Source organism: Nansenia antarctica, assembly GCF_963989245.1.
Source record: "Nansenia antarctica genome assembly, chromosome: 7".
NCBI classification, from domain to species: domain Eukaryota; kingdom Metazoa; phylum Chordata; class Actinopteri; order Argentiniformes; family Microstomatidae; genus Nansenia; species Nansenia antarctica.
Window position 1 is genome coordinate 59,251,201 of NC_137677.1, and position 12,386 is coordinate 59,263,586.

General features: G+C 43.6%; 1 protein-coding gene across 1 annotated transcript; it reads right to left on the reverse strand.

The window, feature by feature from the left end:
- Positions 1-7,830: 7,830 nt before the first annotated feature.
- nmi (N-myc (and STAT) interactor) lies at positions 7,831-12,162 on the reverse strand. The gene is made up of 6 exons (XM_080536406.1): positions 12,050-12,162; positions 10,709-10,880; positions 10,300-10,406; positions 9,872-10,058; positions 9,513-9,616; positions 7,831-8,661 (listed from the first exon to the last, which is right to left on the reverse strand). Exons 2-6 carry the CDS (start codon positions 10,827-10,829, stop codon positions 8,452-8,454), a joined length of 729 nt encoding a protein of 242 aa, XP_080392532.1. The 5' UTR covers positions 10,830-10,880; positions 12,050-12,162; the 3' UTR covers positions 7,831-8,451.
- Between the last annotated feature and the right edge of the window lie 224 nt (positions 12,163-12,386).

Sequence of the window (12,386 nt, forward strand, 5' to 3'; positions counted from 1 at the left end):
GTGTGTGTGTTAAACCATAGAGAAATATGTAGATTAAAATTCAGCTCTGATCTGAATCCATGAATCTTTTATGCATAAACTGTATTGGTACATAAATAACAGCGGCTTGTGCAGGATTAAATATTATTTGACGCAAAACAGTAAGCCCAGATAAACCTATTACCTTGTTATGAAATGACTTGTCCCTCTTTGACTTTCACAATCGCTTAAGTCGCACTTCTGCACTTTAGTACAGTAGGGTAAGGGACAGTCAAGGCAGGACCAGGGATGCTGCAGAATACAGGGATGACGCAGCAACAACCAACACTCAGTAGGGGTAGTGGTGGCCTAGTGAGTTGGACTGGTGATCAGAAGGTCATGAGTTCAAATCCCACCTGGGAACACCACTACTAGTGTGCCCTTGAGTAAGGCTACTAGTACTTAGCCCTAAGTTATTCCAGGGAGACTGTCAGGGAGACTTGTAAAGTCGCTTTGGATAAAAAAAACGTCTGGTAAATGGTACAAAGTACAAAAGAACGGTGACTGGCCCCTCCCCACCAGGCATATTTAGATGACATACATGCAGATGAATCCTCTTTATCTCTGATGGGTGGAGGCTGAAATGCCTCATTTGCATATGACACAGTGACGGCAACCATGTAAATTAGGCATTAAGGAGACGGGAGGTACGAAAATGTAAAGTGGATAGAAGAAAACAGTCGGCCCGTATTCATTGATTTCATAAGTAAAGTCAAACCCAGTGTTTATCTCAAGAGCATTCTCCCTCATTATCAAGTCTCATTACCCAAGAAAAGGAAAGGTATAATATATACGTAGATCTGACCTCTCCTGCTATGATTTTCTCTCCGGAATCAACTAACATCCTGCAGTGAGAGACAAAGCTACGCATTTTATCAATTCATCTCCAGGCTGATTAGCATTCTACTCAACCGTCAAGAGGGGGGCGAGAACAGTACCCTCATTTTTCAAACCTTGATTGCGTTTGATAAGTTGCCTTGAGTTACGAGGCGCCCGGCCCAATCTCTCCCCCAGCTAGAACACGGCAATGAAGTCACTGTTATTCCAAAATCAGCTCTGGAGCCCGGCGAGCCATCCAGGCCTGGCCTAATGAGAAGGAGCAGTCACATACAATAAGTGTCTGATACGCCAACACATAATGAACTGGCAGACCACTGCCGCCACACTCTCCCTGGGCATGTATACATGCTTGGAGAGGGTGGAAGCTACGGAGCCCCACAGGGTTGGAAGAAATTGAAGGAAAGGACTCCGATTTCATATTAACTTCTTTGAAGGAAGAAGTAATTTTGTTCTTTTTGAAAGAAAGTGCTTTATAGGACCGATGGAGCTGAGAATATTCATATAACACCAGTGAGGCAATGGTTTTTGGACCATACTTTTGCATTCATCTTTACATCAGAACCTGCTAAGTCGTTTTATTATTGGATAGGCATCCGATTTTCAAAGCGTCACAGAACTCCTGTCTCTGACAGAAATCACTAGTTTGATCCAACCAGTCCCAGTAAATGTTATCTTTATGGAAAAACTATAGCATTCAAATGCAAAGTAGTTTAAAAATAAACATCTCTAATAGCATATGTGGCTTAGCGGTTCATCAAAAGATGTACTAAATGGCGTTGACACTCTTGATGATTCAAATATAATGAGGTCAATCTCCTTCATTTCAATGTGATGAGAAAATCGACAGTATGTGCTATTTTCTATACACGACTACATACTCCCTTTGCATAAGTAGGGCAACATTTGAACTGCATTCTGTGCAACATGAACAGAACGAGGGTGTCACTGAACAAAATGTCTCCAATAAGACAGATGTCAGATGTCTTTTTTTATTATTGTATTATTATTTACAGTAGAGGTCAAGGTCAAGTCAAATACAACCACAATTCCAATGGTATTATTGAAGGTGGACTTCTCTACCCGGGTCAACAGATAGTTATGTTTATTCTGTAAAATTATGTTATTTGATAAAGAAGACCCAAAGAAAATAGAGTATGATGGTAATTGTCACCCTATGTTCTACTGAAACTCATGGCTATTCAGACAATATGTTGGTGTAAATAAAATAGATGACTGTCAGGTTGAACAAGAAGCAGTCTGGGACCTCAGTGAATGGCTAAATTAAACTAGGCCTCTGTTTTAAGGGGGGGGGGGGGGTGTGTGTGATGATCCATGTTTGACTCTATAGTGGGCGCTGTTGCCTCTGTTGCTTTGTGTGGTCCATTCTCTCTCTCTGTTCCAGACAAGCCATCAGGTGTGTTGTTTTGTTGTGTTACCATTTCCTTTTTTTTTTTACCATCCAACCTTTCTGTTAAATCATTATTTTCTTTATTAAATATTCTATTATTGTTAACCATGTGTGGTTATCCCTTTGTGTTACCTTGTCAAGAGCCAGGCAAGCTTAGACAGACAGACAGAGAGAGAGAGAGAGAGAGAGAGAGAGAGAGAGAGAGAGAGAGAGAGAGAGAGAGAGAGAGAGAGAGAGAGAGAGCAACAGAAAGAAAATAGAGAGAGAGAGAGCATGTACTGTACAGTATGAGAAATCTGGTCAACATAGATAATCCTCTGTTTAATGCAGTGGTTTTTACATCATCCCTGTCCATCAATAACGTGTGAATTATTCAAAGCCTTTCCATCTTAGTCAGTCTTCTTGTTGCTGGGTGTAATATGGAAATAAGGATATTACCGTAGGTTTTGCTAGCTTTTCCTCAGGGAGTGACACATCCAGCCTATAGAAAACAAAGGAATCAACCTTTGAGAGCAGAGTGACCTCTAACACGATCCCACAAATCTTTACTTGAGTCCCCAAAGCATATAAGGATGTATGGATTCCTAATAGTCATACATTTACTACTGACCACTGACATGCTCTATTTAACTGCAATATCACCCTACCCTAGCAGGAGGGACAGACTCCTAATATGCCTCTATTTTCCTTTTTTATAATAACATGTATTTGTCTGTTTGTATTGCATGGGTCTGTTTTCTCAGCTCATTCGCTTCTCAGGGTAGAGAAACTGAAGTACTATCACAATATAATATAGTAATTGTGTGTGTGTGTGTGTGTGTGTTTGTGCGTGCATGTGTGTGTCCTCCGTGTGTGTGTGTGTGTGCGTGTGTGTCCTCTGTGTGTGTGTGTGTGTGTGTGTGTGTGTGTGAGTGTGTGTGAGTGTGTGTGTGTGTGTGAGTGTGTGTGTGTGTGTGTGTGTGTGTGTGTGTGTGTGTGTGAGTGTGTGAGTGTGTGCGTGTATGTGTGTGATCAATAAGAAAGGAGGAGGGAGAATGCATTCTTATCTTTCTTGTTGTTCTCATTACACATTGAAGTGTCACAGTCCACTCCCCATCCTCGGCAACTGTAAAGCTTGTATCACTTGTTTCTATGGCAACGTTGCGTCTAATACTGCTTGGGCGTTCCAAGGACTTTTTTTTTTTTGCAATATTGATTGACAGATTCTACAGTTGACAAGTGTGACTGTTGCCTGACAGCCAGCCATGGCGCTACCTACCTTCACATCAGCTGCATACCACAGACTTCAGTTTGTCACACACACTTCGTTAGTTTACATTGTGACATTTTTCACATTTAGCTTTTATCCAAAGTGTCAAGTACATTTTGTCTAAAGTAAGTGAATCACCTATACATCAGTCATAATAAGCAAACATCAGTACAGTATGCTAGAACCAGGTGCCATTGGCAGTAACAATGCTAGAAAAGGGAAGGATTCTTTCTTTTTTTTTTCTCCCTTCTTTTTTAATTAACAGTAGAGGAACTGTACAGAGGGGTAGTGGGGAGTCTTAGGAGGGACAGTCAAGATGTGTAACCTCACCCCTTCATTCACCTAATACCGTAAGTCACTGTGATGGACCTAGATGTACACAACAGAGCCCTGAGTCAGTCAGAGAAGAACAGGGAGAGAAGACGCATATGGAGGAGAGTGAGTGTTCTGTCATAGGGAGGAAGGATGGATGTCACCTAGGCTTCTGTGAAGGTCGAAGTTTCTCATCTTTTGTCACTTTGTTGTTAAACGGGACTCCGACTCCACAGGGAAGACTGACCTGTGAGGATAGAGTGTTGGGATGGGGCAGCGACAGGATCATAAATCTCTGAACGGATTGGATGTTCACCAGAACTACTCGGTGATGTTTATGGTTTAGCAGCTCCTGGACCAGCAGACAGACGTTCTCTAGTCTGTCTACCACTGGACCAGCAGACAGACGTTCTCTAGTCTGTCTACCATTGGACCAGCAGACAGACGTTCTCTAGTCTGTCTACCACTGGACCAGCAGACAGACATCCTCTAGTCCGTCTACCCCTGGACCAGCAGACAGACATTCTAGTCTGTCTACCACTGGACCAGCAGACAGACATTCTAGTCTGTCTACCACTGGACCAGCAGACGTCCTCTAGTCTGTCTACCACTGGACCAGCAGACAGACATCCTCTAGTCCGTCTACCCCTGGACCAGCAGACAGACATTCTAGTCTGTCTACCACTGGACCAGCAGACAGACATCCTCTAGTCCGTCTACCACTGGACCAGCAGACAGACATCCTCTAGTCTGTCTACCACTGGACCAGCAGACAGACATCCTCTAGTCTGTCTACCACTGGACCAGCAGACAGACATCCTCTAGTCCGTCTACCCCTGGACCAGCAGACAGACATTCTAGTCTGTCTACCACTGGACCAGCAGACAGACATCCTCTAGTCTGTCTACCACTGGACCAGCAGACAGACATTCTCTAGTCCGTCTACCACTGGACCAGCAGACGGTTCTCTAGACGTTCTCTAGCCATTCCTTCATCTCCCTCTAGGTTTCTCTTAGAATCCTCCTACAGTATCTAACAGTGCTGACCATAGTGGTGGTTATGTTACGGTACATGTGGGAATACGGTACATGTGGGAAAACTAGGGTTAGGGTTAGGTGCTAGGGTGCTAGGGTTAAGGTTATGGTTAGGGTTAGTAGTAGGGTTAGGGTTAGGGTTAAGGTTAGGGTTAGGGTTAGACATGCCAGCATGTACCAAGTCACCCTAGCACCTAACCCTAACCCTAGTTTTCCCACATGTACCGTAACAGTTATACTCTTACAATAATCAAATAGTCTCTTACAGTGTGAACCACAGGGACAGCCCCACCCCTCCCCTACTTTCTCCTCCCTTGTCCTCTACCCGCTTCCTCTCTGCTCTTCTTCTCCTCCTCTCCTATCCTCTCCTCTTTTCTTCTTAACTCTCCCCTACCTCCCCTACCCTCTCCTCCTCCCCTCTACCCCTCCCCTTCCCTCCCCTACCCTACCCTACCTTCTCCCCGGCCCCCCTTACCCTTACCCTAACCCTAACCACCTCCCCTCTCCTCCCCTCTGTCCCCTCCTCCTCCTCCTTCCTCTGTGGTTGGGCATCCATCACTTCCTCTGGCAGGTAAAAACAATGCTGTCTGAGTCACAGGGAGCCAATCCGCTGATCTCAATCTGAGGCCAATATGTTGCCATGACATTAGTGGCGGCTGTAGATCTGGTCTAATCCTGTTTAGCGATCCTCATCAGTCCCCGGGCCCCAAAGCAATATGCATCAGATTGGGAGGGTAACTGGGTTTGTATCAACGGGCCACCGCCGGGGCCAAGCTGAATAGGCCTGCAGACCACATCAGTCATGAATAATTCACCATGGGGAGGTATTCATCTTATTGGAGTGACTGAGTGAGTGAAGGCTAAATAATTCACGCCAGGAAATTTGTTTCGCTTATTTTGGCTGATTTAGGGTGCCAGCGGCTTGTGTTTTGGCAGATGAGAGACTTAGTTGGCGCGCCGCGGCCCACACCAGCAATGTTATAATAAGCAATATCCCTTACACGTCAAATACAGGGGATCGGGGTCAAGGATTGGGGGGGGGAGGGGGAGGGGGGTGGTGATGTGCCATTTGGAAGCAGTTTAATTGTGTCAGTCTATCTATCCCTCCTCTCTCTATTTCCTCTACCCTCCTCCCTCTCTCTTTCTCACTCTCTCTCTCTCTTCCTAGGCTCTTTAGTCTTTACCCTGCCTGTCACAGTGGGAATCTCTCTCACAGGCAACCAAACGAGCATCAAACACATCACAGACGAATGTGTTTTTGGAGGAGTGAGAAAAACAACAACATTCAAACCCGATAAAATGAAATGCTCTGGGTCATCGTGGGACAGCATCAGAATACCACTACACACTATCTTGAGGACATCAGCTTTGAGAGCTTTGGATAGTACAGTGCAACTGTGACATATTTCCCCTCACACTGGTATTAGGCATAATACACATACCTGTACAGTACTGTAGGAACCCCACGTAATGGCAAAAAATCCTGAATGCTGTCCTGAGGTGAGATTTGACAGTTGGATTTTGACAGTTGCTGTAAGCTTCTGTCACACACACACCCAGGAGCCAGGGCTATAGGGACAAGTTACCTACCACCTCCTGACCAATTAGTGTAGGAGAGGGGAGGCAGGCAGACATGTCCCTTCTCTCTGAGGGCACCAGTGGTGACAGACTGGGGTTAAATCATTACGGGATCTTTCCCCTCCCCATTTCACATTCCAATTATGGTACAAGATAGAGTCCACAGAGTGCAACGGCTAGCTGACTGACTGTACAGGCAGTCATGGCCTCACTGTCTCCTACTGTACAGGAGCTGCTCATTACCTCAGTCAGAGGGGTGAGGCAAATCAAATCAAATCAAATCAAATTGTATTTGTATAGCGCATTTCTTACAAGATGCAACTCAATGATGACAGAGCCGCAAGCAGGCAAAAGTAAAAACCTGTGCACTATGTAGCCAGGAAAATTCCCTTGCAGCCCTCTACTCATAGAGCGACTACTAACCAGTTTGCCTACCAGCATCCAGCGGTGGACCCCCCCCCCCCCGCCGCCCCACACACCCAGCCCGCCCCACCACCAGCACACCCGGCCCGGCCCAGCCAAGCAAGCAGGCAGGCCTGGAGAGGGCATTTCAGTGACAAAAAAAACTAAACAAATCCAACCAATGGAGAAAGTCTTGCATCTTTCCATCTCCTCAGCTGTTTAGGTAAACAGTCTATTTACCTGAAATGATATTACCATAAAGGAATACCAAAAAATACTATATTTCAATATTGAACAAGCCACAAGGAATCTATGGCTAGTCATTATGCAGCCACTATGTTCTCTGCCATATTCATGTCAGAGGAAGAGCAATTTAGGGTGAATCGCTAAATATCATGAATAGCCCTGGTTACTGACTGGTTATAGTGATTGAAGTCAAATTCTTCCGTTTTCGGGCTTTTCAATTATGAAATGAGTTTGTAAAGGCCACTGCGTGATTTACGAGTGTCCAGAACACAGCATTTGGAGAAATATTGAGGAATATGCTCTGATGATGGGATTTGGCATATAAATGTATCATTGTTATGTGGTGCTGGCAAGACCTTCTACTGTGACATGGACAAAAATGTGAATTATTACTTGAGCGATTAAAAACAACCAATACATTCGGCTTGATATGCTTCGTAGAAATGCCCTAACCATACAGTTTGGAATAATGACACAGCACTGACATCTAGTGGCCACCAATTGATGACAGGCACTGACTGGGCAGTGGAGAGATCCAGTACTTGAGGCTAGGGAGGAAATTAAATGAAGCAGCCTACAGCTTGTTGAACCAGGTTTCAGCATTTTCTTGCCTTTTCAAAGTCATGCTAACACCAGTTGAATCAGCACAATGCTGCATGTAGTATTCAATGATCAGACAAACATTAGCAGGAGATGGCACCTGTGAGGGGCGGACAGTTTAAGTCATATTCTTCTTTATCAACTTCCTCTTTATTAGTCATAGCATTACAATGCTTACAATTAGAATGCAAATTGATGGTGCATTCTTCATTCAAAACCGCAGACAGAGACGTGTTGAAGATGTCTTAATCAGTATAAGCAATGCTCTTACTAATATCATTGATGAATCTCTGACATGCTTAAGTAGTCATTGCTGTCAGTGAGGTGTAGATTACATAGTGAACAATGTATTGGTACAAGGCATTTTTTTTTATGTGTAATGTCTTGTTCAATGTTCAATGTCCCTTACGACAACTCTGAACTCAAGGCATCATACTTTTATCCCATACTTTTCCGTCTCTCTCTGACTCTCTATATCAGCTTTACTTACTTACTTAATCTATAGCTTTACTACCTCAACCCCCCCTGAACTTGAGGTGTCTAGACAAATGATCTCTGGTAAGCAAGACCCTTTGAAATCTGCTTGACTAATTGTATTTAACTTTTAATTTGTCCAGGTTAGTGTCACTGAGATAAAAATCTAATTTCAAGAGAGACTAATGCCTTCATTGACCTGCATTGAGCATATACATCTATGAACATAGACATATGATATAATAAGGATGTTAATACTGGGCGTTCATGTTAGGTGTTATTGATGTCAGCTAGGCGGCGGCCTCCATCTCAGCAGTGTCTTCACTTAAGAAGGCCCTCAGCTCCTTGCCAGAGGAGAGGTACCTGATGTACTCCACCTCCCCGCCATAGTTACTGGGCTTCTGGAAGTGGATCTCTAGGTGGTCCTGGAGGTCCTCCTCATCCTGGACATCCTCGATGTCACACAGCAGAATGGTGCGCTTCAGGACACCGCAGAACGTCTTAAACAAAGGGGGGGGGGGGGGGGGTACAAAGTTAAGATGCTACAGATAAGCAAACGGACGCTATAAGACACATAGACGCTACACCTCCACGCGCAACCCTTCTAATCTAATCTAGCCACCACGCTCAACTGACTATGACCTCACTGTCACGGGAGGACTTCGGAACTGCAAGTCTTCGGTTTGGAAAGCAGAGGCAATCTCAGCTTACGCCCTGCTTCACGTCCTTATGATGACTGATGAATAGATGATTGACTTACTTAGACAAATGTATTTGCTGTAAGTCGATTGGATAAATGCATCTGCTAAATGCCAAAAATGTAAATGTAAATGCAAATGTGGAAGTTCTGCTCTAGTTGAGTGCCTCGGCGGTCCTTCATTCGCTCCTCAGGCACGATGGACGGGGCCACTAACATTGGTTTTGTAACCATGTCAAAATGTCAATAAAATGATCTTCTATCTTTGTGTCTACAGTGCATAAACCACTAAAGGGTTTGACTCCTGATTTGGAAGGCCAGAACAGATTTGAAAACTCAGTGTAGAGTCTACAGTGTAGACTAATAAGATGACCAAATAGGGCAATAATAAGTTCTACAACAAATAATTGATAGGGAAATTAAACCACACGGTATTTTAATGTTTATTCACGGGTGGGTCAATGTCGTGGAGCTAGGTTGAATCACTGTTGAATTTTGTTTCGATTTTGAAAGGAAATGTAGCATTAAATGTTGTTTCATGTTGTTTCACGTTGAAACAACAACTGACATTATTGCAACCACATTTCAATGTTGACGGGCGGTCACATGCCAGCTGGGAAGGATTAGAAAGTGTTTATCATCTTAGAATCTTACCTGAAACTTCCGTAGTTTCCAATTGTAAACTGGGCCAATGTCCACATTGACTTTATGGTTGACATCCACACAGTACTTCCTTTTTAGAGACAGGCTCTCCGCAACTAGAAAGACACAGAGAGTATTCACAATTTGAACCCTTCTCTCTTGCTGTTAATATGGAAAGATGCACCGCATGCACATACATACTGTATGAAGTACACAAACACACATACATGTACACCCACACACACACACACACACACACACACACACACATGTACACACACACACACACACACACACACACACACACGCACACACGCACACACGCACGCACACACGCACACACGCACAAACATAGTTAATTACAGTTATACCTCCAGTGTTGAGGAAGAGAATTTTGCCTTTCCCAGTTTGTGGGTCGTAGTCCACCCTCTCCACCTCGCCTCCTCCTCTGCTGGGCTTGGAGAAGTTAATCTCCAGCCAGTCCCTCATTCGCTCCTCTGCCATGGTGGGCGGGGCATTAGAGAAGCTGATCTCCTTCTTGGAGACATCAATATGAACCTGCATGACAACCACATACCTTAGTTACAGGTATGCAACCTAGCAACCTCGGCAGTGAACTGGTTATGGACAATATGAGTCATGGAAAACATTGTTACAGGTGAAGTAATAAAAGAAGGAAGGATGCGATGAAATGAGAAAACATTGATGAAAGATTAAAAAGAAAATATATATTGTTAGCATTTTCTCAAATTTTTGGGCAAAAAGCTAATTATCTATGAAAGATCTTGAAATATTGTACCTCAAACTTCACGGAGGGCTCCAGTGTCAAGCTTTTGGGCTTCACATGAACCTTGGCATTATCGCAGGTCACCGGACATACGGCCATCTTTAGGATCTGTGCAGCCACTGGGGGAGAAACAAGGGAATATCTCAACACAACTCATAAAACATAACTCTGGAAGTGGATATAACACCCATTTTCACCAAACAATATGCATGGGAAAATATACAGGAGGACGAGAATATTTGTATTTTATTTGTTTACAAATTGATAATCCTTGAGATACTGAAATAAAAAAAAACTCTGCAGTGTAACACCCAAGTGCTCTGTCCTCATTAAGTCATAAAAGGTCAAAGGTCAAATGGGGATCTTATAATGGAATGGGGCTCTTATAATGGAAGGGTAATGATACTTTGGGAGCCTGTACCTTTCTCCTCCTCGAAGGTGATGAGTGCCTGCCCCCCCTTGAGGAGCACTGATGGCTTCTGGGTAATCGTGAAGACCCCCTTGATGTGTTGATCGCTGTCCTCCTCCTCACCTTCCTTCATGTCCTGCTTCTTGGTGAACCGTACCTTCGTCTCAGGGAGTTTAGCGTAAATCTGGTGCAAAAATAGATTAGTGTAAGTTGTCTGTCCCAGTATTCTATTAGAATAGAATAGACTTTATTGTCCTTGTACAGTTGCCTATACAATGAAATTGTAGTGGTTCTTCGGAAGGTGCAAAAACAGAAAAACATATTCACATATTCACAAACATATACGGTACACATATAACATATCACAAATATTACACACTAGACAAATTAAAAGGCGAAAATGCTATAAAACAAGCTAAGAGACAATGAGGTCCGTGGTGTCAAGTGCAAATAAAGACAACAATCTTAAGAAAATAAAAACAACTATAAAAGCAAGCTAAAAGACATGAGGTCAGTGGCGTTATAATACTATAATAATAATACTGTAAAAATATATACATTTATAAATAGGCACTTAGAATAGAGACTATTCTAGTCTTCAGTAAGTGAAATTCATATTGAACCTACGTATCTGCCGTTACCGAGTTGGTTAAAGTGGCCTTAATCAAATGAAATCTAATTTAAATGTTTTGTCACATATTGCATACTGTTGTAATTGACAAAGTGAGATGTTGCTCCATGGGACCTTGCTCCATGCTCAACAACAGCAGCAACAGCAATTAAATACTAAATAATTTTAAATAATTAATAATTTTGCCATTTAGCAGACGCTTTTATCCAAAGCGACTTACAATTACGAATTACAGGGACATTCCCCCTGGAGTAACTGAGGGCTAAGTGCCTTACCCAAGGGCACACTAGTAGTGGTGTGGCTTCAGGCGGGGATTTGAACTCACAACCTTCCGATCCCAAGTCCAACTCACTATCCACTAGACCACCACTACCCCGTACTAAGGGGTATACTAAGTAATACAAAGTGACAAAAAGAGACAAGAGTCAAGGTAGCACGAATGCAATAATGTCAAAAAAAGATGTGTGCAAAAATATGTGTAATAATGTCAGAGGTCTTCTGATCAAAGGAAGGAGGGGGGGGGGGGGGGGTTATTATAGAGCTTGAGTTCAGGGGGGGGGGTAGTGAGTAGGTTGAGTGGGTAGGGGGTAGGGGGGGTGGGCATGGTTAGCTGAGCAGTCGTATGGCCTGTGGGTAGAAACTGTTCTGGAGCCTGTTGGTCCGTGACCCAAAAAAATGGAGTCCATTAAAACCACCCCTAAAATGGGGGTGTTGTTGCCTACCTTGAACCTCTGCTGAAGTGTGTCAGACTCTGCTCTCTTCACCTGTAGCTCAGCCTGGCATTTCTTCAGTTTCTCACGCAGAGCCTGATTGCCCCTCTCAAGCTTCGAGATATCATCCTAGATAACAGAAAATGGAATTATAATAATGCTATGCAAACAGCCGGCTATACCTCCTGCGCCGCAATTCAAATTGCAACTATGCAATTGCAATAACTAAACATGGTCTGAATCATCTCCTACCAACTGCCTCGGTCTGATCTCTGTAGAATGAGTGTATATGTATATAATACGGTACATGTGGGAATACGGTACATGTGGGAAAACTACGGTTAGGGTT